Source organism: Cimex lectularius, unplaced genomic scaffold (assembly GCF_000648675.2).
Source record: "Cimex lectularius strain Harlan isolate CLEC.00 unplaced genomic scaffold, Clec_2.1 scaffold3, whole genome shotgun sequence".
NCBI classification, from domain to species: domain Eukaryota; kingdom Metazoa; phylum Arthropoda; class Insecta; order Hemiptera; family Cimicidae; genus Cimex; species Cimex lectularius.
The window spans coordinates 2,392,215-2,417,166 of record NW_019392688.1 but is presented as its reverse complement, the minus strand read 5'-3'; the positions used below and the strand labels follow the sequence as shown (position 1 = coordinate 2,417,166).

Genomic DNA, 24,952 nt, shown 5'->3' with positions numbered 1-24,952 from the left:
AAAGCAGGGATATGTATTAAGAAAGCGCAAGGCAGTCTGAAGCTCTTCTGTAATTTTAATTAAATTTTCTACTTTATACATTTTTCGTTCTTTATCGCTAATCGTTATTATTCATTGTTTTTGCGTTAATTTTGTAAATTTTGCTCATTTTCACTTAAGGATTTTTTAATCTAGCAAAGCCACTCGTGGTTGATATTAGAGGGGAGCATATATCAAAAAGTTGGATGTACCTCGAAGAATACTTTATCGGTTGCAATGAAATAAAAATATGTACTTTAAAAAGCAGTTAAAAAAAAGGTTATATTTGTAAAGAAAAGGTTGATTTTAACACCAATTTTTTTTAAATATAATAAATCCTTCCATTCACTTATTACCTCATCCTAAATCCTATCTGTCCCATAGGTACTTTCAAGAACGAATCGCGTAAAATATTTCTCTCCTATTCACCATCCCAAATCGGGTGTTCCGCAAGGCATCATCCTCGGTCTCATTCTTTATTCAGTATACACTGCAGACCGCAACATGGTTCACACAACTTCGAATCTGATGGGATGTGAAATGTTCGTACAGGGAGTCAGTATGAGCGAGCGAAGGTAGGTATAAAATTTAGGCAGATCCCACTGACTTTCATAGCACAACCCAATTTCTTGTTATAGAAACATGCGTTGATTTTATGTCACGATAATTATTAATTGAGAATGGTTAGGGATGGTTAGGGTTGTATATTAATCCAATTGTTTTGTGATCTAATTGACCATATTAATTATTTCAATTAATTATTCTTTTTATGTAAGGTCTTGGTTGAGGCGAAAAAGTTAGCGTCACGATTGGGATTCGAACCCACGACCTTCGGCTCCATACGCCCCTGATCTAACCACTTCAGCTATCGTGAGTGACTTCGATCCACTGGGAAGCCAACTCCTCGTCGCAACCTTTTTTTTTCTTTTCTTTCAAAAATGGCAAAAAAGAGGAAAAATTCGAAAAGGTTGTAAGTTGAGACGATGAGTGTCCGAGTGGATCGAAGTCACGATGGCGCAAGTGGTTAGAGCAGCGGCGTATTGAATCGAAGGTCGTGGGTTCGAATCCCGCTCATGTCACTAACTTTTTCGACTCAACCAAAACCTAACATAAAAAGAATAATTAATTGAAACTATGTATATAAAAGTGACTTTATAATTCATTTAAGCAGGTAGTGCATTATTTTTCTTATGTGCCGAATAATGTACCCAATACACTAATATTTTTAGATAATAGGAAAATGGTTTTCGGATATTACCGACCAGCTCGTGTGTGCTGCAAACGATTTGTTTTGATTTGATTACTTTTTCGTATAAAAGTGAAATTGGCCGGGGTGATTTTCGAAAATCGAAACTGTACGAACAGTCGGCTAATTGTTGAGTAATTTATGGCAAACGGGAGCAATTCAATTCAACCTGGGGCTACATTAATGAGGAAGTTTCACTGAATGAGCCGATCCAAACAATCGCAGGAATAGGAGGGGCAGATATGTGTATGTATATAATATATTTGGTTGAAAAACAGCGCTGAGTCTGACATGTTCATTACAGGCTGGTCGGCGAACCGACTAACAAACCCTTGTCAATTTATCCGGCAGACAAAGGGGCCTGGAACAAAGACATCAAGGGGGACACTGAATCTTGATAATTAAGGGTGAAAAAGTAAATTTATAGGGTGGGTTTTGGAGGGGAAAATGGGAGGAGCCGGAGGCGTGGCGAGCCGGTTTGAAAGTGGGAGAATCGAACGAGGGGAAAGGTACGGCCACAACTCGCCGGGCAAGTCAGTCGACGTCCGATCCAACCGAGAGAAGGTGGCCGTGATATGCGAAAGTGAATCCGCGTCTGACTTATGCTGGCATCTTCAGCAAGTATGACAGTGCTCAAGATCTCGAGGATGGAAGAAGGGAAGAGTCCTGAAAGGAGCTCCCCGAAGTCCGGCATCAGTTTCAGCGTCGCCGCTCTCCTCGCCGACACCAGGCCGAGGAGGAGTCCCGTCCCGGAGTCGCAGAGCGAGGAAGAGCTGGAGTCGACCGAGGAGGATGTGGACGTTGAAGAAGAGAAGCAGGAACAGCCCCAGTACCCGCCAGTGTCGCAGCAGCACAGCCTGGCACGGTTTATGCTCGGGCAGAATCAGCAGGCGTCTGGCCCGATCCGGCCGACGCCTTTCACCGCCTTTGCGGCAGCAGCAGCAGCGGCAGCGGCGTATTCCGCGGCCAGCGGACTCCCGCCACATTCCGCGCCTTGGCCGGTTCACCATTTCCCTGGAGCGCCAGTTTTCCCATCCTTCCACGGACCGTTATCCTCATCGCCAGGTATTTACATTTTCATATTAATATCATTATTTTTCAGTCTCAAACAACCGCGTACCTCCGTTATATTCATTATTATCATTTTTTTGCAACAGTTTCATATTCCAAAAATTTAATCAATACCAAATTTATTTTCCGCACTCTACAACGCCCCTTTGTATATATTTTGCTCTACGTTTAGTTATTATGTGATTCCTTAAATATCTTTGTTTATCTTGTAGCCGGAAAGTATGTTAATACCCTTAATCGTTAGAAGTTTTTACAAAATTTTGATTTCTAAAACCGAACCACTACCGAATTCGTCTTCTGAAAACTTTACAAAAAAATTATGAATTAGTTATTGTGGTTGATTCTTTAAAAACGGTTGTTTTCTGTCTTGAACCTCAAGAAGGCTTTAAAAACATGTATGTTTAGACCTGGTTAAATATAACAAAATAGGTCAAATCCAAAAGTTTTGATGCTTCTGGTTATATATCCTTCCTTCCGCGCCATATAAACTTGAGCCTTTATAAGAACCAGGTTGACCAAGCTTTAGCATGAATTATCCAAAATCTACTTTCATGTTTTTTTTATTATTATAATTTATTATTAGATGGTTTAATTTAAGTAGATACAGTTCTTAAACGATTCCGGCAAATACACATAATTAATACGAAAATGGTCCCGCGGCCCACTCAGTCGGAATAACACTACTTTCTTTTTCAATATGGATCACTTTCGTTTTCGCAAAAATTACTTTTCACATATAGATAATGGTTGATTGTAAAATGTTTCATTGTCATTCTAAGCCTAGAATATCAGAATCAAGATTCAGCCAACAAAATTGATTTCTGCAGTTTTCAAATTAATATCGCGATCCTTCAAGAAAAGATTGAAATTCTCCTGTACAAATCTGCAAATAGTTTTATATTTTTTTATTTTATTTAAGGGGCAAGATATTAAATTAAATTTATTATGGAAATACTATTAGCAAATACAACCTGTTTAGTATTTCCGGCGAGTACTCAATTTGTGTTTTTGTTTGTTTATTACCTTATACTTCTTACTTTACTATTTTATACCTTTGTTGAATTGTTGTACGAATAATTATAAACTGTATCTTTTAAAAGTAAGTCAAAGGATTTTTCCGTTCGAAAAAACTGAAATAATACATAATAAATAATTAATTACACACAATATTTCTCTGAAAGGCGTTTACCTAGAAGATTATTACATCAGAAGGAAAACAATTATCGTTAAAATAATAACTTTTTGAACTCGTCAGACAGAACGCTTTTTCGTAAAAAAATAATTCGTGTGTAATAAAACAGTGTTTAATAGGAAAGAGAAACATATTTTCTAAAAGAACAACATACCATAATCGTGTAAACAAAGCATGAGAACACATTTTAATAGTCCTTAGATAATATTTATTTTTCTTATATTACAAAACTGTTTAAATTTTTCCTTATAATATGTAGATAACAAAATAATATACGGAAATGTAATATTTTACGACGGTTGAATCTTGACGGACACTTCTTTCTATCCTTTCTGTTATCCTATTTATCCTTTTAGTGTCTAATATTTTCCATTGGTGTCATTAGGTTTGATGTTTGTCTGAACGGAAAAAGGGGCGTTGTATTGATAAATATTTTTCAAAAAACTTTTTAAATATTAATTTTTGTCATTTCACACATGCTTCAGACATGCGGCAATAAAATTCCAATAAACATGCGAAGAATATTGTTTGTTTTTATTAGTAATTAAACATAAAATCATCTGCTACACTCAATATATTTCATTTATGTTCTTCACAAAACCATACAGATCAACGAACCAAGATACAAAAACATAACGATTTAATTAAAACTGCCTGCTATTTATTTAAACGATTTGTCTGTATCTAAATTGTTTTTTAGATTTTAGAAAATCTACTACTTGTCTGAGTATAGCTTTTATAAGAAAAAAAAATCGGGGGTTAGGCTGTATCTTTAAACCTTAAGCAATAAGCACACTATCAACTAGGAAATTTACTATGCTTGAAACCAAGTTACAGTTTTGTAAGGTGACGGTTATTTTTGTTATTCTTTCAAATATTAATAATAGTTACAAAGTACTGATAAAGGGGTTTTATTCCTCGAAAGCTTGACGATTTAACTAGGTGATTGTTTTTAAATTCGCCTTATCCCTGATTTTTGCACTAACAGCTTAAAATTACTGATACAAAATACAAAAATTACTGATTTACTTTCTTCATCTTTTGAACATAATACAAAATCAGAAGTTATAACTACATAAACATGGTTGTTGGCGCGTGAAACTGTTCGAACTGGTTAGGATTTGAACGAAAATACTAGATTTTCTAAAATATATCAAGGCTGCTTTTAAATATAAAAAAATATTAAATTTTAAAAGTTTCGAAGTTAAACTTATTTTCCATCTGTTTAGAAATTTGGTATTTGAAGAACCTGAATAACTAAAAATAATTTATTTCTCCTATTTTTTGAACATTTAAAATTAAAAAAGAAATTAATGTACTAAAACTTAATGAATGCACAAATAAAACCAATAGAGAGATATTTCTACAGCCAACGCTACATAGGTGGCCATCTGAGAATCTGAATCTTAAAAGAAAGATCATCCTAATCCGTTTTTGAACAGGACTTGCGGTATTGACATAGGCCACACGGTCCACTAACATTTTGAGCAAAAGCCTGGCGTCCAGCGCATGTAGAGAAAGTTTGGTGGATGTATTCTACTAAGAATGAAAATTATGCCTGAGATGGGTTCTGGTGGGATTCTGAATTTTGTAGTTCAAAGTCCTTCTTCCTTTTTTGTATATATATTGTATTTATTAGCGTGAATGTGTCGTGTGAGAGGAGCTATGGTATATTGGGTACCCCTCAATTAAATTAGTTATACTAGGTGTAAAATGTGGTGTACGATTATCGAATACTCTATCCTAATTGATTGATTAAAATAGTGACTGAAAAGTAAAATGACCCCTCTGGAGCCCCTGGAGCCTAACTTCGGTGACAGAACGAAAAGACCAAGATCATGCCCCGGTCTGCCAAAGCCTGAACTGGTCGAAGAGAAGTCATAAACTTAATTTTGTATACATGCGTATATGCATATGTATGCTAGGTTGAGCTTATATAAATCAGTCAATTAGTATAGGCAAAATTGTGTGAAAAAATCATTGCACTTTTCTATTTTTACAACAACAAAAACCTATTTTATTATTTTCAAAAAATTGGTCCTTAGCAGTCATTTTGGTCAATGGTACAGACTGAAGATGGCGAAATTCAGAAACGCGTCTGACATTAATCCAGCTAGGATAGGACGACCGAAATGATCAGTAATGACCAAATTTCATATTCACCATTTCGCGGATGTCACGGAGAAATTTCACAATTTATTTGAATATTATGTTTTCGAGACCAAAATGTAACAAACGTGTGTATTATTCTGACTAAGATGGTGTTATTATATTTAATCTTGTTTGTTCTTAAAAATCTGAAATTTTTGAAACTGTTCGAAATCCTTTTGGCACCATTGTACCATTAAAAAACAAACATATTTCTATTTTTTGGCGAAAAATACCAAAAAATAAAAATAAATTGGTATACGAACACAGGTACCATTAAATGCTATTAATATTCACAGCTGCGTAAATAAAAATATGGTAATATTACAATTATGGTCAAAAAATCATGACTTGTGAAATTGATCCTATTAGTGTAAATAACTGCCTATATTTTATATATATTGATAAAAAATATGTATAATTATATTATCGCGTTAACAGCACACTTAACATGATCCTGCCATTATCATGTAATCCAATTCCTAGTTTAGATTTTCTAAAATTAATTAAATAAAAAATTGATATGCATAATTTTTGCAGTTATGAAGCTTTTTAAGTAACATTAAATACATTAATATATAATAACATTTCTAGGTTCAAACGGCATGAAATAATTTTATGTATAATACATAAATCATTTGTAAAATGTATGTTTCTACCTGTAAGAGGCCTAAGAATTAATGAAATACATTTAAACTAATATTCGATGGTTAACTTCAGAAATTTGTATTTAAGAAGTTTTGTTATAACATTTCACCGAGTATGTTTTTAATCAGTCCTATAGGGACTTAAAAAAAAGCTTTTGCGTCTGTAAGCCAATCGTGAGCTTTAAAGATTAAGGAGTTAAGCGCATTGCAAAATGTCCGCCGTCTGCTATTTTTTGAACATTTAAAGTTAAAACAGTAACTGATGTACTGTAAAACTGGTAACAAATAAAACCAATAGAGATATATTTCCACAGCCTTATCTTGATAGGTGGCCATCTGAGGATCTGAATATTAGAAGAAAGATCCAATACGTTTTTGAATAGGACTTGATTGATTCACGACACTCTGACATTAACTTTTTGAGCTAAACAGGCGTATGTGTCCATTGCGTGTAGAGAAAGTTTGCTGATACCATTTGAAGATGGTCTTCCTTAGCTCCATATAAAGAGCTGTAAGAATGCCATATATGAATATTATGCGTGAGCACGGCAGATGGGTCTCCTACAGGAACTTAAAAAAATATATGTTCCGTTGGCTTTTGCGTCTGTAAGTCAATTATGAGCTTTGAAGAATAAAGCGTTAAGCGCATTGCAAAATGTCCACCGTTTTGTGTTAAATAAACGTAGCCGGAGCACGTTCCACAAATCCTTGCTTACATAATTGACATAAATCGACTCCATCTTAAAACAGGAAACACGCCGCTTTTTTACCAGAGCCTGTTACAACACGCCGGGAAGCGGTTGAGGATATTTTTTCCCCTGGACGGTGTTGGGAGTTCTGAAATAGAGTAGCTAATAGCGGTAAATGACTTGCTTAATGGTAGCAACTCGTCTGACAGTTGGGAGTTATGTGCCAAGGGGTCGATAGCGGGCCCATCTTCTTCCCTCCTGTTACATTTAAAAATATTGTTCCCTCTTTAATTTAGACAAACAAATGGACCGCAACGTCGAGTATTAAGTCAAAGGGGTTTCTGAGCCGTAATGAGACCACCGAGGGCGCCAGTCCTTCATAGGCCCTCCTCTCGAATTGGCGAGTGTGAACTAATTTGATATTGATTACCATTATTAATTATACTGTTTCCCTTCTTGCTAAAAAGGATTTTTTTTTGTATTTGAACGGTTTGTTCAATAAAGGAATTGGCAATCCGGCCGTGTGTATGTTCATCTGTGTAGATCCCAGGTAATTGGGCTCGATGGTTCGGTATTCGTTTTTATGTTCAGTTACTCATGGCCGGCAACATAATTTGTATGAACATGGAATAATTGAAACGAGTGAATTTAACCCATTATCAGTAACCATTTTCACTTTATTTGTAGTTGGCTTTATTCTTTTTTGTTTTGGTGTTAGCATGCTTGGTTTGTCTGTTTTTCTTTGCTGTTTTAGTCTACCCGTCTGTACTGTAGTCTGCCTATCGTTTGAAGTATCCTCGATTTGGTATACTAACCTAACTTTAGTCAGCTTTTTCTCGTTGTTTTTGTTTCCCAAACCTTAGATCTGCCATATCCTTACTTTGGATTGCCATTCATTCTTCGGCCTTCTATCGTCGCTTTGATGTGGCTATCCTCGATGTTATGGTCTGCTAATCTTTGGTATGTTGGTCTACCAATCTGTCTTTCCTCTGTTTGTTCTACAATTCTTTACTTTAGTCTGCCTTATCCTCTCTTCAGTTTTGGTTTGCTTAGCCTTTCCTTGGTATTCTATCTATGCTTTGATCTGCCTATCATCGATGGTTTGGCCTGCTTATCTTTGATGTTTTGATCTACCAATCGTTGTTTTATTCTGCCTATCCTATCGTTGGTCTGCCAATCCTCACGGCCATGTCCTCGCTTTGATCTCCCTATCTTCGATGTTTTTGTTTGATAATCTTTGGTATGTTGGTCTACCAATCTGTCTATCCTCTGTTTGTTCTACAATTCCTTACTTTAGTTTGCCTTATCCTCTCTTTAGTTTTGGTCTGCGTAGCCTTGCTTTGGTATTCTATCTACGCTTTGATCTGCCTATCCTCGATGGTTTGGCCTGCTTATCATTGATGTTTCGGTCTACCAATCATTGCTTTGTTCTGTCTATCCTGCGTTGGTCTGCCAATCCTCACGGCCATGTCCTCGCTTTGATCTCCCTATCTTCGATGTTTTTGTTTGATAATCTTTGGTATGTTGGTCTACCAATTTGTCTATCCTCTGTTTGTTCTACAATTCCTTACTTTAGTCTGCCTTATCCTCTCTTTAGTTTTGGTCTGCTTAGTCTTGCTTTGGTATTCTATCTACGCTTTGATCTGCCTATCCTCGATGGTTTGGCCTGGTTATCATTCATGTTTCGGTCTACCAATCATTGTTTTGTTCTGTATATCCTGTCAGAATCCTCTCATTGGTCTGCCAATCCTCACGGCCATGTCCTCGCTTTGATCTGACCACCCTACATGTTTTGGTGTGTCTTTCCTCACTTTAGCTTTCTTTACTCTCTTACTACTTATTATTGTACTAACAATTATTGGCTTTTATGTATACAGACACACTTTGCACCATAAGTTTGCTAATTTCCCTAAACAATCGCTTATTATTTTGTACAATCTTGAATGTAGCATACCTAGGTAACATAGATAACTGATACCCTGTAAATTCTCAATTCATTTCAAAAAGTTCAACAAAACGGACACTGTACAACACACCTATACTTTACGTTTCTCTCTCACATTGATTGAGTGGGGTTTCTGAGAGGGGGACGTCTTGGAAACAAGCTGGCGAGACTTAGATTCAACAGCGCTTGAGTCGAGTGTGCGAGGGGATGAAAAAATCCCATCCCCCGTGTGCTAAGCCCTCATCCATTTTTACCACCACATGCGATTTTCATTACTTTCGACACGGTCGGATAGATTTTTCTGTTTATTTGACAATTTGAAAACTAACCAATTGAAATGAGACTCCAGCTTTTGAACATTTTTTTATTTACTGATACGCTCATAAATTACCACCATTATGTATTTATGTACGTTAATAACCATTATGTTTTCCTAATGTATTGTAATAACTGTTTGCTTTCCGTGTATTTAAAAACAAACATCATTTATTCTTTTAAAAATTGCTTATTCTTATGCAATAATGTATTTAATACGATCTTATTTTATGCAAAAAGTTATAAATGTTAAATAGGTTTTCTTTAATTCTGCTTTTGAAAATTTGATAAGTATATAAAAATGTTATGTGCGTTGAAAATAAAGATTGCAATTCAGCATAGTCTCATGTTGTTAACGTGTTAACCATAATCTTTTCCACATGTCTATTTAAAATGGAAGCAAAATGTCCTGAACGATCTCAGTTTTATTCAGTGCTTTTCTTCAAAATTACTGATCAAAATTATTGATTTTACATATTCTTCAAATCGTTTTTTCAACAAAACAAAGATATTCCAAGCAGAAGGAATCGGCAAAAAATTAAAAATAAATAATACGATCGATAAAAGCTGACACGGGTTTCTTCCCAAAAAAAAATATATTTTTTTATATAACAACCTTCCAAAACAGAATTGTCTGAGTTAAGATTTATATTTGATTTCCATTTTGATCTAATCTGCGAGGGGACTTGGCTGGTAAGCCCCTCGCCTTGTCCTGGATGGCTGGATTCCCCTAGTGGGCGTGCCTTCGCAGGACCCTGTAATTCCCCTCTCACAAATCAAATTAAAATTTTAACACTTAACCTAACAAACAGCCTAGATGTTCGTGTAACACGGGACTAGTACGAAAATATTATCAAAACTTAATTATTGATTCGTGAGATTTCTCCGTGTTGTCTACCTGAAATTTGGTCATCGCCGACCGTTTTGGTCTGACATTTCGGTATCTTCAGTGGGAAATATGAATAATATACCAAATTAATAGTATACCAGTAATATGAATACTAGACCAAAGTGCCAAGCCAAGTCTACCAAAATTCATAATATTTGTATTTTTACAAAACCACAAACTATAAGGATAAATTATTCTGTTCATCTAAGGTCTTGGTTGAGATGAAATAATTAATATAGTCAATTATGACCGCAAAACATATGGATCATCTATCTATCTTTCTTTCTGTATATATATTTTTTCTTTTCTTTATAAATCTGTTTTTATATGTTCCTAAATTCTCTCTCTCTCTCTCTCTCTCTCTCTCTCTCTCTCTCTCTCTCTCTCTCTATCTATCTATCTATCTATCTATCTATCTATCTATCTATCTATCTATCTATCTATCTATCTGTCCACCATCTAACTACCTGTCTGTGTATCTATCTGCATATCTATCCATCTCTAGCTATCGATTTGTCTTTATTTCATTATGTACCTATCTATTTCTGTACTTTATTTATCTATCTACTTCTATATGCTGAACATATTTCTGACAATATCCATCCTTCCATTTATCGATCTATCTTTCTTTCTGTATTTGTACATTTCTCTTTTTCAGAGACATCTATATTTCTCCTCGTTCTCTCTCTCTTTCCTTCTCTGTCTGTCTGTATGTCTCTCTCTCTCTTTCTCCCCCTCTCTCTGTCACTCTCTCCCTCTGTCTCTGTCTCTCCCTCTTCCTCTTCCTCCCTCTACCTATCTATCTATCCATCCACCTAACTACCTGTCTGTATATCTATCTGCCTATCTATGTATCTATTATCCATCTCTAGCTATCTATTTGTCTTTATTTCATTATTTATCTATCTATTTCTGGCGTTTATTTATCTATTTATCTCTATATGCTGTATATATTTCTGACGATATCTCTCTTTCTTTGTCCCCTCTCCCTCTATGTATGAATCTCTCTCACACACACATTCTCTCTATCTATCCTTCCATCTATCGATCTATCTTTCTTTCTGTATCTATATATTTCTCTTTTTCCTTATAAATCTGTCTTTATATGTTCCTAATTCTCTCTCTCTCTCTATCTATCTAACTATCTATCTATCTATCTATCTCTCTATCTTTATCTCCCTCCCTCTCTCTCTCTCCTTATCTATCTATCTATCTATCTCTATCCCTCTATCTATTTGTCAATATAGATATCTGTCGTCTATCGTTATAAGTTTTCTATTTTTCCCTCTATTTCTGTTTCTCTCTCTCTCTCTCTCTCTCTCTCTCTCACTCACCTCATCTATCTATCCATCCATCGGTGAGACTATCTATCTATCTGTGTGACTATCTATGTATGTATCTATCTATCCCTAGCTATCTATTTGTCTTTATTTCATTTTGTATCAATCTCATCTATTTCTGACCTCCGTTTATCTATCTTATCTACATAATCTGTAAATTTCCCACTGTATCACTTTATATCTTCCTTTTTCTCTCACTCACTCATTCTCTCTCTCTTTCTCTCTCTCCATCTCCCTCTCTCTCTCTCTCTCTCTCTCTCTCTCTCTCTCTCTCTCTCTCTCTCTGACAACCTGTTCGTAATTTAAACCAATCTACAGTGTTGGCTTTATATGATCAAAACGCAGTACTAATTAATAAGGAAAAGGACCGACAATCACAAATATAGACCATAACAATAAAAATAACCCGACTTAATTTACCAAAGCCACCGGTGCAACATAGATTACGTCAACACGGGCACCATCACGACCATATGAAAGGGCCTTGACTTCACAAAAATCGCACAGACCCAACAATGTAAATGAACGAAATGCCTAAACGCCTCTGACTGACCAACACAGGTAGGATAGGAAGAAGGCCAAAATTATTGGTAACGATTAAAATTTGAAGGTTGAATAATTTTAAACTTTATAAGCATATAGTGAGTATTTTAAGTCCTGTCAAATAACCGGACAGTATAATCCATCTCTGCCAGAACGGAATTTATAAATCGATTTTATGATTATAAATACTCGAGATGTTAAAATTGAAAAAAAAAATCGTTATCATCCGTCGGAGTTCATCTCTAAATATAACGAAATATGCAAATATTCGACTTATTAAAAAAGAAAAGCGACACGACCATTTTGTTTTTGTTTTCATTGATTATCAGCGATAGAATTTATCGTATGACCTCTTATTTCGCAGCTAATTGTTAAATGAATGCTATTATTCAAGGCTCGAATCCACCCCACCACAACCCGGCCAAAGTTGTTAAGGAAGTAATTAATAAACATTTATCACATATTCAAAGGACAAATATGGTAATACGCAATAATTTTAGGCGCGCTAGAAAATTTATTGTCTCCCCGTGAGAAATAAGCCACTGTTTTTAATTTGTTTTTCAAAAAATCTATTCTGTCCATTCAAACAGACAAAAACAAGGAACTAATTTTTTTATTACTCTGACCATAATAACTATTGATAGAGGTTATATGTCGGTTAACTATTTGTCATTAGTAAAACATGTTTATTGTCCTTTTACTTCTATTACTGGTAATATTAATAAAGTTAATAAACTAAAATGAATTTTAATTATCGGCCAGGCAATAAATTAAATTTCATAATCGCTCGATAATTCCGAGCGTGAGAGAATGATCACTGGGACGTAACGATCAGTAACAAAACGTTTGTTTATTCATTTAAGCATTTGAACGTTTTTAATAAAATCCGCACCAAAAAAATTGAAAATGTCTTTTCTTTTTATAAGTTGAGTTATATTGCCATATCAATTAGGCGAGTCTGGCTTCCAAAATGTACACATTTTTTCGTGCCTGCCGCCAATTAGGACGGCATTAAACGCGAACATTCTCGAGAGTAAAAATAATTACATAAAATTCTGTATTCCGACTCGCTTGACTAATTTACGATATAGATTAGAGGTTTTCTCCGTCTGCTGTTGATTATCGCAATTTAAGGATTTATAAAAACCCCCCTTCCACTCGGGGACAAGTCGGTTCGTGCGTAAGTAGTGAAACCCCGGAGATAACCCCCTCGAGTTAATCTGAGGTCACGTTAATTGTTAATTTATTAATAATACAGACTGTTTGTCTTATGTGCTATTGGAATGTTTTTTCCACTACGAAAGTTTGACGTCAAATCGAACGGTACAGCTGCTGAAGTGCTGATTTCTTTGTGTTTTAATGGGTTTAGATAAAAGAATCAATCACGTTATTTATAACAAACGGAATAGTCAATTGAAGATAAACGTTTTTTATTATTTTCTCAATTAAAAATTCGTTTTCAAGTATAAATATTGAATTCGCGGTCATGCCATTTTGCAAATTTCTGCTGTCTCCTGAATCAAAGGAAATTGAAAAAACCGAAAGATAATTATTATAATTTATTTTCACACTATTAACCTTGAACTACTTAAGTATAATATTTCTAAAAAGCCCTTTTCAAGTTAAAATAATTCTAAGGTTTTTAAATCTCTTCAGTTTCTCTCTGATTGCAAAATTGACGAGGCAACATTGCATACTGGCAAAGATCGAATTTTACAATTTATCCTAAAGGTCTTACGTGTTTCTTTTTTGTAAAAGATCGTTAAAGCTTAAAATCCATTGCATTACTGTTTGTTTCATCTAATTTTGAGCTCAATTCAACTATTCTGCATTCTGTCTGCTCTTTAGGAGACCATAGTGGCCGAATGGTTAGGGCATTCGACTCGTACTTGCCACCGTAGCGGTTCTGGGTTCGAATCCCGACATATTCCATGGCGTTTTCGCTGAGATTAATTTGGAAAAAGTATTGTTAAATGGACCCCCAATTGGATAGTTGGTCGTTAAGATGTCATGCATGATAGGAATTACTTGTCTTTTACTTCATTATTACGCTTATTTTGTTATATTTTTCACTGTTTTCTACAAGATCTTTTATACTTCAAACTAACTTTTGTAAGAACTATCTTTCCGAAATAAAGAATCAAATAATAAAAACCAAATGTTTATTCACTTGTGTTTAAGTTTTGGTCTGTCTACTATCGCTATTTCGGTTGAGTTTGGCAGTTTAGATGGGAAACAAGTCCATCAACCCACAGACCTCAAGAAGACTCATAAAATATAGAAATATATCTCCATAATAATAATTATTTATTGGGTTGTGAGATTTCTTCGTGGGATTTGAATCTTCATGAAAATGTACTTAAGTCGTTTCGGATCAATGTAGGCACCACACCTTTATTGTTTTGGTTGGGGTTGGCAGTCTGGAACGGAAACGATCAAACGACAGGTTCATTATCCAGTAGCCCTCAAGGAGAAATCTCAAATTATAGAAATATACCATTTATAACGGTCATTTAGGTATTGCATTGTGAGATTTCCGCAATGGGTCTGAGTCTTCATGCACTTTTACATCTTCCTATCCTTACTATTTTGGTTGAGGTTGTCAGTCTAGAACGGAAAGGATAAAACTATAAGTTCATCAATCTGTCTACCTCAAGAAAAATCTTAAAATATAAAAAATATGTTATTAATAACTACCTTCATGAACGTTTACTTTAGACCTTTCCGATCATATCGGTCTGCTTATACTTGCCGGACTTCTTCGCGTCATTAGTGCGTGGTATCTGAGTTATAAGTAGGGAGAGGTAGTAGCACCAAGCCAGAACAAACACCAAACAATTATTTGCAATAGAAAAACCTGAAAGAATAAAGGTTTGCCGGTAGAAACTCTTATAGGCCGCGTAAAATTTCAAAGATCTCGATTTACAACAGTGAAAAAATATTTAAGCTGAAGATTTACAATTTTATTGCACGTACACAAGAGGTAATTTTCAAATTAAAAATATAGAATTTTATTCGTTATCAAGTAGTGATCATAAACATAGAGAATTACAGAATATATACAATTTACGTAAAAAAACTAATTTAATTCAAATTACTTGTCAACATTAATGGCTAAATTGTTGGCAAATTTTGTGCGTATTGGATAATCATCAATGCCACTTTTCTATTTTCTTTTTTATTTTATTTTAACAAAAGTGGGATGGTGTTACCACACCTCCACCAGTGAGTTATCATTTTCTCTTAAAAATATATTTTGAAATAAAAATAACACAGAGAGAAGGGTAGACCAAAATGATCAGAAACAACTAAAAGACAGGTTTATCACTACTCAGTGCTCAAGAAGAACCCTCAATATAATTTAATTGACGAATAATATTTAAGTTTTGAAAATAAATATGGATTTTGAATAAGCCAATTTATATATTGTGGGATGTGAACTTTTCCACGGTTATGATTATTAAGCTTTATAAATAATGTGTGGTGATTAGTGACCATTAGTCGAAGATTATTGAGAAATCGTGAGATGCGGACTGGTGTTGCCATTCTTGCGTGTCGTGTTGAAAGTGCCCCTTTCAAGTGGACAGTTAAATAGAAAACAAACACTTTGAGCTCTGAAGATGATCTCAATAAAGATCGAAACGTTGGCACGATAAAGAAAATGTTTTTCTGAAACCTACATCACACCAGACCGCATCTCACGATTTCTGAATAATTGTATAAATAATTCTTACTGACATCCTCCTGATACACCTGTAAAAAAGAGAATGGAGACCCAAAAGTAAATCTTAAAATGAAAAACGTTGACGAGAGATTCCCAAAGAGATTCGCGTCTACCGGGCGAGACCTCGGAAAACTTTGCACATAATTACACCTTCTTTTTTTAAATATAACAATTAGTATTAATTAAAAGTTTAACTGATACGTTGCATTTAATATATCTTAATTAACGTTTGTTTTTATGTTTATCCAGAACCCAACAACGGCGAACCTCCCAAGCTGAAGTGCAACCTTAGGAAGCACAAACCCAACAGAAAGCCGAGGACACCTTTCACAACGCAACAACTCCTAAGCCTCGAGAAGAAGTTTAGGGAAAAACAGTACCTGAGTATAGCTGAAAGGGCTGAATTCTCCAGCTCCCTTCATCTCACCGAGACTCAGGTAATAATCTTCACAGGTCTAATACACGCTGGAAATACTTTTCACACTTTATAGTTTATCTCAACCGAGACCTTAAGATAAAAAAGAATAATTAATTGAAAGAAGTAACCTGGTCAATTAGGCCAATAAAACATAAATTTATAGTTTATTTAATATTTTATCCCTTTTAAGAAAAACTTATTTGTTTGTTACTTCACTTTCTTATTATTTAAAAGTGGTTAATAAACAGCCAAATTATTAATAATTCTTAAGTAGCGATTATTCAACGTTCAATTTTCACATGCTTTTAACAACGTATTACAAAGTTTATATAAATTATTACCCGGCTAATAGGCCATTGTTGTTTATTAAGAAGGACAAAAAAAAAGAAATATGATCTAAATTTGTATTAAGTTTATTTAAAAATAAATAATCATTAACAATTATAATCGTAGTAATTATTTGATAATTAATCTAAGCTGCTTCGGTAATTTCAGCGTAGTAATTTGTATATTTTCCTAGACAAAAACAACAAGATATACGCAAAACTTTTTTTTTAAATAGTACACTTTATGAGTTTTTAAATGTAAAAATAATAATAATTTTTCGCGTTTATTCCTTAACCCTTTATTTGCAATTCAATCTCTCCTGACCAAAAGTGTTCAATCATACTTATCATACATACCTAATCTGTGTTATCTTATTGAATTTTTTTATTCAACCATCACGACCCGCTGTGATTTTTATCATCGCAATTATTTAAAATAACACTTATTGGTTATTTTTGGATTATTAAGAAGGCCTAGTAACTGCCCACTAATTTATCAAATACTGCATTTCAGACACGTATTCAACACTCACTGACATTTTTATTTGTTTATTACACTTGAAAGGTGTTTAAAATAAAGTTTTTTTATTACAATTACACACTATTGTTTAAAAAAAAATGTACCAAAGTCATAAATTGTTAGAATATTAATTAATCTGATTGGGAGTGCGATGTGGTACTCAATACTCCAGCGCTCACGCCAATAAATACACTCACTCTAAAACCACAGAATAAAATATAAAAAGAGACTTATAACTGCATACAATAAAACAAACATAGAAACTGGGACCCAAATACTCGCCTCTGTGATCAAGCGCAATCCTAATATCGATTGGCCTTCCAACTCGCTCCCTATATGGAGCCAAGGAACGCCAGGCATATATTATTTGTAAAAGACTACATTTAAATCACTTATCCATCAATCACCGATAGTTTTTATTTATTTATTATATTCTTGTCCGATTCTGTACCTAGAATTATATGGAATTTTAATGAATGTATTAACAGGATTATTCAATAAGAAAACATAAATTAGGTACGTGATAAACGTTTGTATTGCATGAAGGTTATAGATTGATAACGAAAATATAAAGCAATGATTGACATATTTTCTTAATAAGCCAAACAATAATAAAAACCGTCACGATAATTGAAATTCCGGAAGAAATACTTGAACTTAGGCAGCTTAGCTTACTTTCTGCAAATTAAAAGTGACAGAAAACCATTTTTGTGTATTGGGGAAAGTCCAGATTATGCATTTGAAAAGAAGTTGTTAACACCTGGAGTAATCTCAGTTGGGCTCTTGTATCATTTGTCGAGCCAATTAAAGCGACGGATTGGATTTAAATAAGGGAGCACTTTCATTCGATGTCAACACAAATTTGAAAGAAAAGAAGTTAAAAAAAATATATATATTAAATCGGCAGCATTAGACGCAACGGCGGTCCGGTATTTAATCGAGTCGACGCCGTAATGGGCGAGCCCGAGATTTATGATGACTACGCCACTCCTTTATTTATGGCACTCGACCCTCGATTACAATAATAAAGCTATTATGCTTCCTGACTCCGGCTGTTATAATTGGACCCGACTCCGTATTCCCGATTCTCTAATATCAGTCAATTGTAACACTTTAAAGGAAGAATGTTGAATACGGTCTAATTTTCAATATGGGCGGCCGATGGGGTTTTGGCCGATTTCCTAATTACCGTTGGTACAGGGGGGGGGGGAATTGGATGCGTTAAAGTCTGACAAGTTGGCAAATAATAAATTAAAGCTTTACATCGTTATAAATTACATAATAAATTACGACTTCCAAAAGGTTGTTCTTTAAAATTGCCTTGTCTTCTTGCATTGAAGTCCATACAGAAATTTTTTCTGTTTAAATGTAAAATCGTATTATTTTTATAATTTTACCATGATCAGAAAGAAAACCGATACTAAACACAGATTGACTTAAATTCACCAGAACTTAGCAATTAACGGGCCTAATTATTTAAGCTTAAAAACATTATTTAATTTTTGAATTCTATTAACATTTATTTAAAAAATAAAATAATAAGAAAAATAGCAAACGTAAAAATTAATAGGAGATATGTAGGAAGAAATGAAGTCTGCGGGGTGATGATCCCATGTTTCAAGCCACTTTGGTTCTATCCTCGCTGATCTATTCAACGGATTAGGCTTTTTCTCGCTTTCAATGTATGTTTGTGTTCTTATGGCAATACTATGAGCATAGGCGGATCATACTGCAGGTTCATCACCCCGCACACCTCTCTCAGCCACTCGCGTTCTCCACTTATATAATATCAATATATTATCTATCTTCCCCTCTCTTTCTCTCTCTATCACTCGATCTATCTCTCTCGCCCTCGTTCTATCTCTCGCTCACTCTCTTTCTCTATATTTGTATCTATCTATAATAGATAGATAATACTTCTCTTTCTCTTTCTCTTTAACTATTTCTCTCTGTCTGTCTGACTGTCTGTCTGCCTGCCTGCCTGCCTTTCTCTCTCTCTCTCTCTCTCTCTCTCTCTCTCTCTCTCTCTCTCTCTCTCTCTACCTACCTATCTATCTATCCATCCATCGGTGAGACTATCTATCTATCCATCTAACGACGTGTTTACCTATCTATGTGACTATCTATCTATGGGTATATCTATCTCTAGCTATCTATTTATTTTTATTTCATTTTTTATCTATATATTTCTATCCTCTCTTTTTCTATCTTCTTACATATGCTGTATGTATCCCCACTCCATCACTCGACCTCTCTCATTTCTGCTGTCTGTCTCTCTCTCTTTCTCTTTCTATTTCTTTTTCGCTAGGATTCTCCCCCTCTCTCCCTATCTATGTGTCTGTCTCAAGCTCTCTAGATAGAATGCCTATCAATCTATCTGTTTGTGTGACTATCTATCTCGAGCTATCTATTTGTCTTTATTTAATTTTTTATCTATATATTTCTAAATCTGTCTTCATGTGTTCCTAAATTTCTCTCTCTTTCACTCTCTCTCTTTCTATCTATCTACCTAATTACTTATCTGTCTGTCTATCCATCTATCTGTTTGTGTGACTATCTATCTCTAGCTATCTATTTGTCTTTATTTAATTTTTTATCTATAAATTTTTAAATCTGTCTTTATATGTTCCTAAATTTCTCTCTCTCTCTCTCATTCTCTCTCTCTCTCTCTCTCTCTCTCTCTCTCTCTCTCTCTCTCTCTCTCTCTCGTCTGACTATCAATCTATCTGTTTATGTAACTATCTATCTCTAGCTATCTATTTGTCTTTATTTCATTTTTTATCTTTCTACTTATTCTCTTTATCTTCTATTCTCTTTATCCATCTTCCTATATATGCTGTAAATTACACACTCTATCATTCTACCTCTCTCATTTCTTCTCTCCGTCTGTCTGTCTCTCTCTCCCTCTCCCTCACCCTCTCTTTCTCTTTCTATCGCATTCTCCCACTCTCTCTATCTATCTATCTCTTTCTCCCTCTCACCCTCAATTTTAGATTATTCCGGCCGAGAGAAAACAGGAAATGAAATTCATGACACGTGGAGAACCAAATTGAAATATTCCTCTTCTCCCCGTCTTCCCGATATTATATCTTTGATTTTCTTCGGTACGCCGTGGTTTAGTAGAAAATTTTCCGTCCGCAACGTCTCGCTACGTTCGGAGTTGAAAGTGCAAAAAAAGTTTAGAAAATTAGCCGTGTAAATTGGCCCTCTTAACGGATGATAGTTACTACGTTGTTTACCCGTCCAAACGGCAGCCAAGGGTTGCCGCCTTGACCCTAAAAGACCCCCATGTTTATTGCCTATTTAACATACAATAAAACAATTATGATCGGGCAGACATTTTTTCTAAAATAATTATTGGCCATGTAAATTTCCAGAAAGGTCAAACCGATTGAAATTAGTTCACGCAAAAAATGAAAGAATCGTTGACACTCTGTTGTCAGTACCAAAGAAAATTAAATATATAATATATCGAAAATATATCCGATAACAAATTTATTGGTATATAATAGACATAAAAATCAATATTTATAATTTTTGAAAAGTGAAAGTATCAAAAAGCTGGCCAAAGCTAGAAAATCTCAAATTCGTCCAACCATTTCAATCAAACCACTTTTCTATAAATATTCTAACAATTCTGTCTTTTTATTCATTTTTTATTTAATAAAATCACTTAATAGTTAATCAAGAACGTGAAGAAAGACTTATTGGAATACCTTGCTGAACACTTTAGCATGTGTTAAATATGAAAAAGTGTGTGATTTGAAGTTATAATATCAATTAATGTATTCATGTATATGTATATACATGTATGTACAGAGCTGAGTTTATACAAATCAATTAATCAATCAAGACACGTTGACATTAAGACATCTTTTTCATTTGTAGCTATAGCACAATATATTTAACATAATATTACGGTTTATTGAGTAGGTTAAATACATCTTGATGTAAGACCTATATGTCTGTTATTTCGAGATTATTTCACGATATTTAATACAAAATTAAAATGAGTTACAGTCCCCCAACTCATTGAGGTGATAAACAAAATATTCACTCTATACGAATTTGTAAATCCCAAATAGTATAAATTTCTTTTGTTCTCGGGTCGTAGGCCTTTTTCCCATACAATTTTAAATTATCACTGTTGAGTAACCACAGAGTTTTTTTTAAAAGGTTTTTTCCTCTATTTCAAAAGAAAGCAATTTGTCACGACTGTGATGTTTAAAACGTTTGGCCGTCTGAAAGAAAATTTATGAACTGCAATTCCAAGGGTCGCGTATTGTCCCTTTATGCCCCTGACCAGACGGGCCCTTAATACTTTTAACTATTCGGCCCTCTTGACTCTATTCCCATACCTATTCATGAGGATGAGGCACATTTAGGACCCCTCGTGAAATTTGTGTTAAATATATGCCTTAGAGGAAAATCGAGGCATTTTTTTTTAAATGTTTTTAATGGAGATCTTACTCGTAGTTATTGGGTTGAAACTCCTTCCCTGTTTACATCACTTTTGTTTATTCTTTTTTAATTATACACCTGTTTTTGGAATTATCATGTAAAATAAATATTCTCAAATTTTGCTCGGAAAATGTATGTCCCCAACCTTTAACAAAGTTTTTCTCAATTTCTTAGTTCATCTCCGACGTTCACATTTCTCAGACATATTAAAATGTAGAGAATGTTATGATAATTATTATTTCATAAGGTTTTCAAGGCGGTTGAGTCTTTCTACAAGGCCAAACCGTCCAAGTGGCACACGCGTGTACGAACTGTTGTCATTTACATTGTACATACATTTTAGAGGAGCATATTTTAAGCGAACCAACTTAGAAACCAACTAAAATACAGTATTTTATATGTATAGTCATTTATGGGCAAAAAAGCCAATTTTGAGCTATTTGTCGAGTATTTGCTGTACTTATGTACGCACCACCAGATGATTGCAGTAGAAATTAAAGAGCAGTTAATATTAAATGTTGAAGAAAGAATCAGGTGATTGATTATTCAAGGGAAATAAAATTGCCCGTAAGTTTTCGAATTTTCGCTACACTTAAGTATCATCAGAGCCAGATTAATAGAGTTGGAATGATGATTGACCAATTAGTTTTTACATGCTGAACAAATTATCGGGTTTGTGGTCATTTACTGTCAAAGAAAACGCCAACATTTTCTCAAGCTTTGGCTGTATTTATGTATGCATCATCAGAGCAAAATTAATAGAGTTGGAAAGATGATTGACCAATTAGTTTTTAAATTTTGAACAAATTATCAGTATGTGGTCATTTACTGCCAAAAAAACGCCAAAATTTTCTCAAGGTTTGGCTGTATTTATATACGCATCATCAGAGCAAAATTAATAGAGTTGGACTGATGATTGACCAATTAGTTTTTAAATGTTGAACAAATTATCGGATTTATGGTCATTTACTGTCAAAGAAAACGCCAAAATTTGTCAAGCTTTCGCTGTATTTATGTACGCATCATCAGAGCAAAATTAATAGAGTTGGAATGATGATTGACCAATTAGTTTTTAAATTTTGAACAAATTATCAGGTTTGTGTCATTTACTGTCAAAGAAAACGCCAAAATTTTCTCAAGCTTTGGCAGTATTTATTGCGCATCATCAGAGCAAAATTAATAGAGTTGGAATGATGATTGACCAATTAGTTTTTAAACGTTGAAGAATTGATCAGGGGTATTGACATTTATGGGCAAAAAAACGTCATTTTGTTGAGCTTTTGCATTATTTATGTACGCATCATCAGAGCCGGATGAATAGAGTTCAAGTCCACCCACCAATTAGTTTTTAAATGGTTAAAAAGAGTCTGGAATCTTGAAAACTGAAAGAAATAATGTTGATTTGAATTTTAAATTGATTTTTATTGGAAGGATGGAACACTCGAAGTTCCATTTCAAATTAGACCAAAATTGTAAAAATTTATAATTAAAAATAATTTAAATATTTACAAAATTTGTGAAATGAAAAAACGCTATATCATGATTTTTATTTGTTTGCGCAGGTGAAAATTTGGTTTCAAAACCGACGGGCGAAGGCGAAGAGGTTGCAGGAGGCCGAGATCGAGAAGCTCAAAATGGCCGCCGTCGCTGCAGCACGTCCTCATCATCCGCTGTACGGCCCAGCTGCTGCACACCTGCAGTATTTCCCCGGGCCGCCTCACCAGCCGCACGACCTACTTCAACCTCACCACCCCCTTTCGGCGATCCTCGGACGCCACCAGGTCCTGTTGCCGCAACAGCCCTCGCCTCCTCAGCATTCGCCGCCCCCGCCGCCTCAGCAGCATCCCCTTCCGCCTCCTCCATCCACTTAGTCCTCATCGCGAGGCCGACGTCAACGCCCCTTTCCCCCAATTCAACAAAAATACCCGACTTGTATAGACTGAAAATATATAAATATATTTATTTCTCTTGTAAATATCATTTTTGTGATTGTAGAGATTGTATATATTTGAAGATAAGAGTTTGTATATTAAAAACTTAAGTGCAAAAAATTTCATAGTGAAGTATTATTGTATATTGTATAGTTAAATGTCAAGCGTATAATGTGTATATTCAAATCGTTAATTCTTTGTAATATTTTTGTTCCAAAAATTCCTGAAATATTCCAAAATTCTTTTAGAATTTTAGTAGAGAGAACGTTTAAAAAAAAATAACCGTACCTTCCTTATTTACTCGATGAGAAACAAACTTATATTAGTAGCATTGATTGTTTTGTAGACGGAGAAACGTATAGTATTAAAATTTGTGTTCAATTGATGGAAATACATTTAAAAAATGTAAGACAAAAAAAGAATACATTTTTTCAACGTGTTTAAGGTAAAACCTGATACTGAGAAATGTGCATGACATACTGTTGTATAAAATATAAATAAAAGATTTTGGAAGATTTTATTTAAATATATTGCATCATTTTCCTATTAAATTAACAACCTTTTTCACACAGGCAGATTGCGCAAGTAGACCAATACATAACAAGCCAAAACAGTCACGACCAAACAAACAACATATGCATTATAAACTATAATTATCATTAGAATTTAATGGCTTGTTGCAAAATTACGCTGTTGACTTCTGCGATAACCTCGAGGGCAATGCCATCGGTATCGCGAAGCTTTAATTTATTTAAACACAAATAAGCGCAATTGATCACACGTTGAGCGTTTTTATCATGATGAGCAGAATGTATGGCTTTTAAAATACATCAATCTCTTAACTTTCCCTGTGGTTAGGTTCAAGAAAAAAACCCGCGAATGATAATTCCGCGAACGTTCAACCTATTTTTCTGTGTGTAAGGGTGAGGTTTCATGACGGAAAATAATGAAAAAAAAACATTAATAAACATAAATGTAAACATAACGTTAATAAAATACATTTTTTATATTGGCGAAAATAATTTATTAATATTTCACAAATAATTAATTCCTATAGAATTACTATGTATCGATTAGTGGCAAACCTGACTTCCCTTTTAAATATCAACTTCGATAGTAGAGGCGATTCCAAATCTAATACTTTTTGAAGAAGTTAGTCCCTTAGGATCAAAATCCCCCTGAACTGTTTTGAAATTTTTTTTCCTGCGTTAAATTTTTTACATATAAATAACTAAAAACTTAAGGGAATACAGGTTTTCGGGGTTCATTTCTTCCGATTCTTTAGTTTCTTCTTTCTGCTCTAAAAAGCCTTCCTCCGGTAGCCCTTTATCATGATAAATTAACGATTCGTTAACAAGACTAAGAATTGGCCATACCCGTCTTGCTCAAGGTTATTTAATGTCACGAAACCAAACAACCAATTGCCAAAACTGTTAAGAAATCCTAACTGTAAAACACTTACTAATAGACTGCCCTAGCTGTAATAACAGTAAAAGAATCTTAAATATATCAAATTCAATAAATCAAAT

At 34.3% G+C, this 24,952-nt stretch overlaps 1 protein-coding gene across 1 annotated transcript; it reads left to right on the top strand.

The window, feature by feature from the left end:
• Positions 1–1,776: 1,776 nt before the first annotated feature.
• Positions 1,777–23,949, top strand: LOC106662374 (homeobox protein vab-15-like). The gene is made up of 3 exons (XM_014386434.2): positions 1,777–2,329; positions 16,017–16,204; positions 23,055–23,949. Exons 1-3 carry the CDS (start codon positions 1,867–1,869, stop codon positions 23,361–23,363), a joined length of 960 nt encoding a protein of 319 aa, XP_014241920.1. The 5' UTR covers positions 1,777–1,866; the 3' UTR covers positions 23,364–23,949.
• The last annotated feature ends 1,003 nt before the right edge of the window (positions 23,950–24,952 follow it).

Coding starts and splice junctions, on each gene's coding strand:
- LOC106662374 (XM_014386434.2), top strand. CDS start 1,867: ATGCTGGCATCTTCAGCAAGTATGACAGTGCTCAAGATCTCGAGGATG. Junction 2,330..16,016: donor ACCGTTATCCTCATCGCCAG/GTATTTACATTT, acceptor ATGTTTATCCAG/AACCCAACAACGGCGAACCT. Junction 16,205..23,054: donor TTCATCTCACCGAGACTCAG/GTAATAATCTTC, acceptor TTGTTTGCGCAG/GTGAAAATTTGGTTTCAAAA.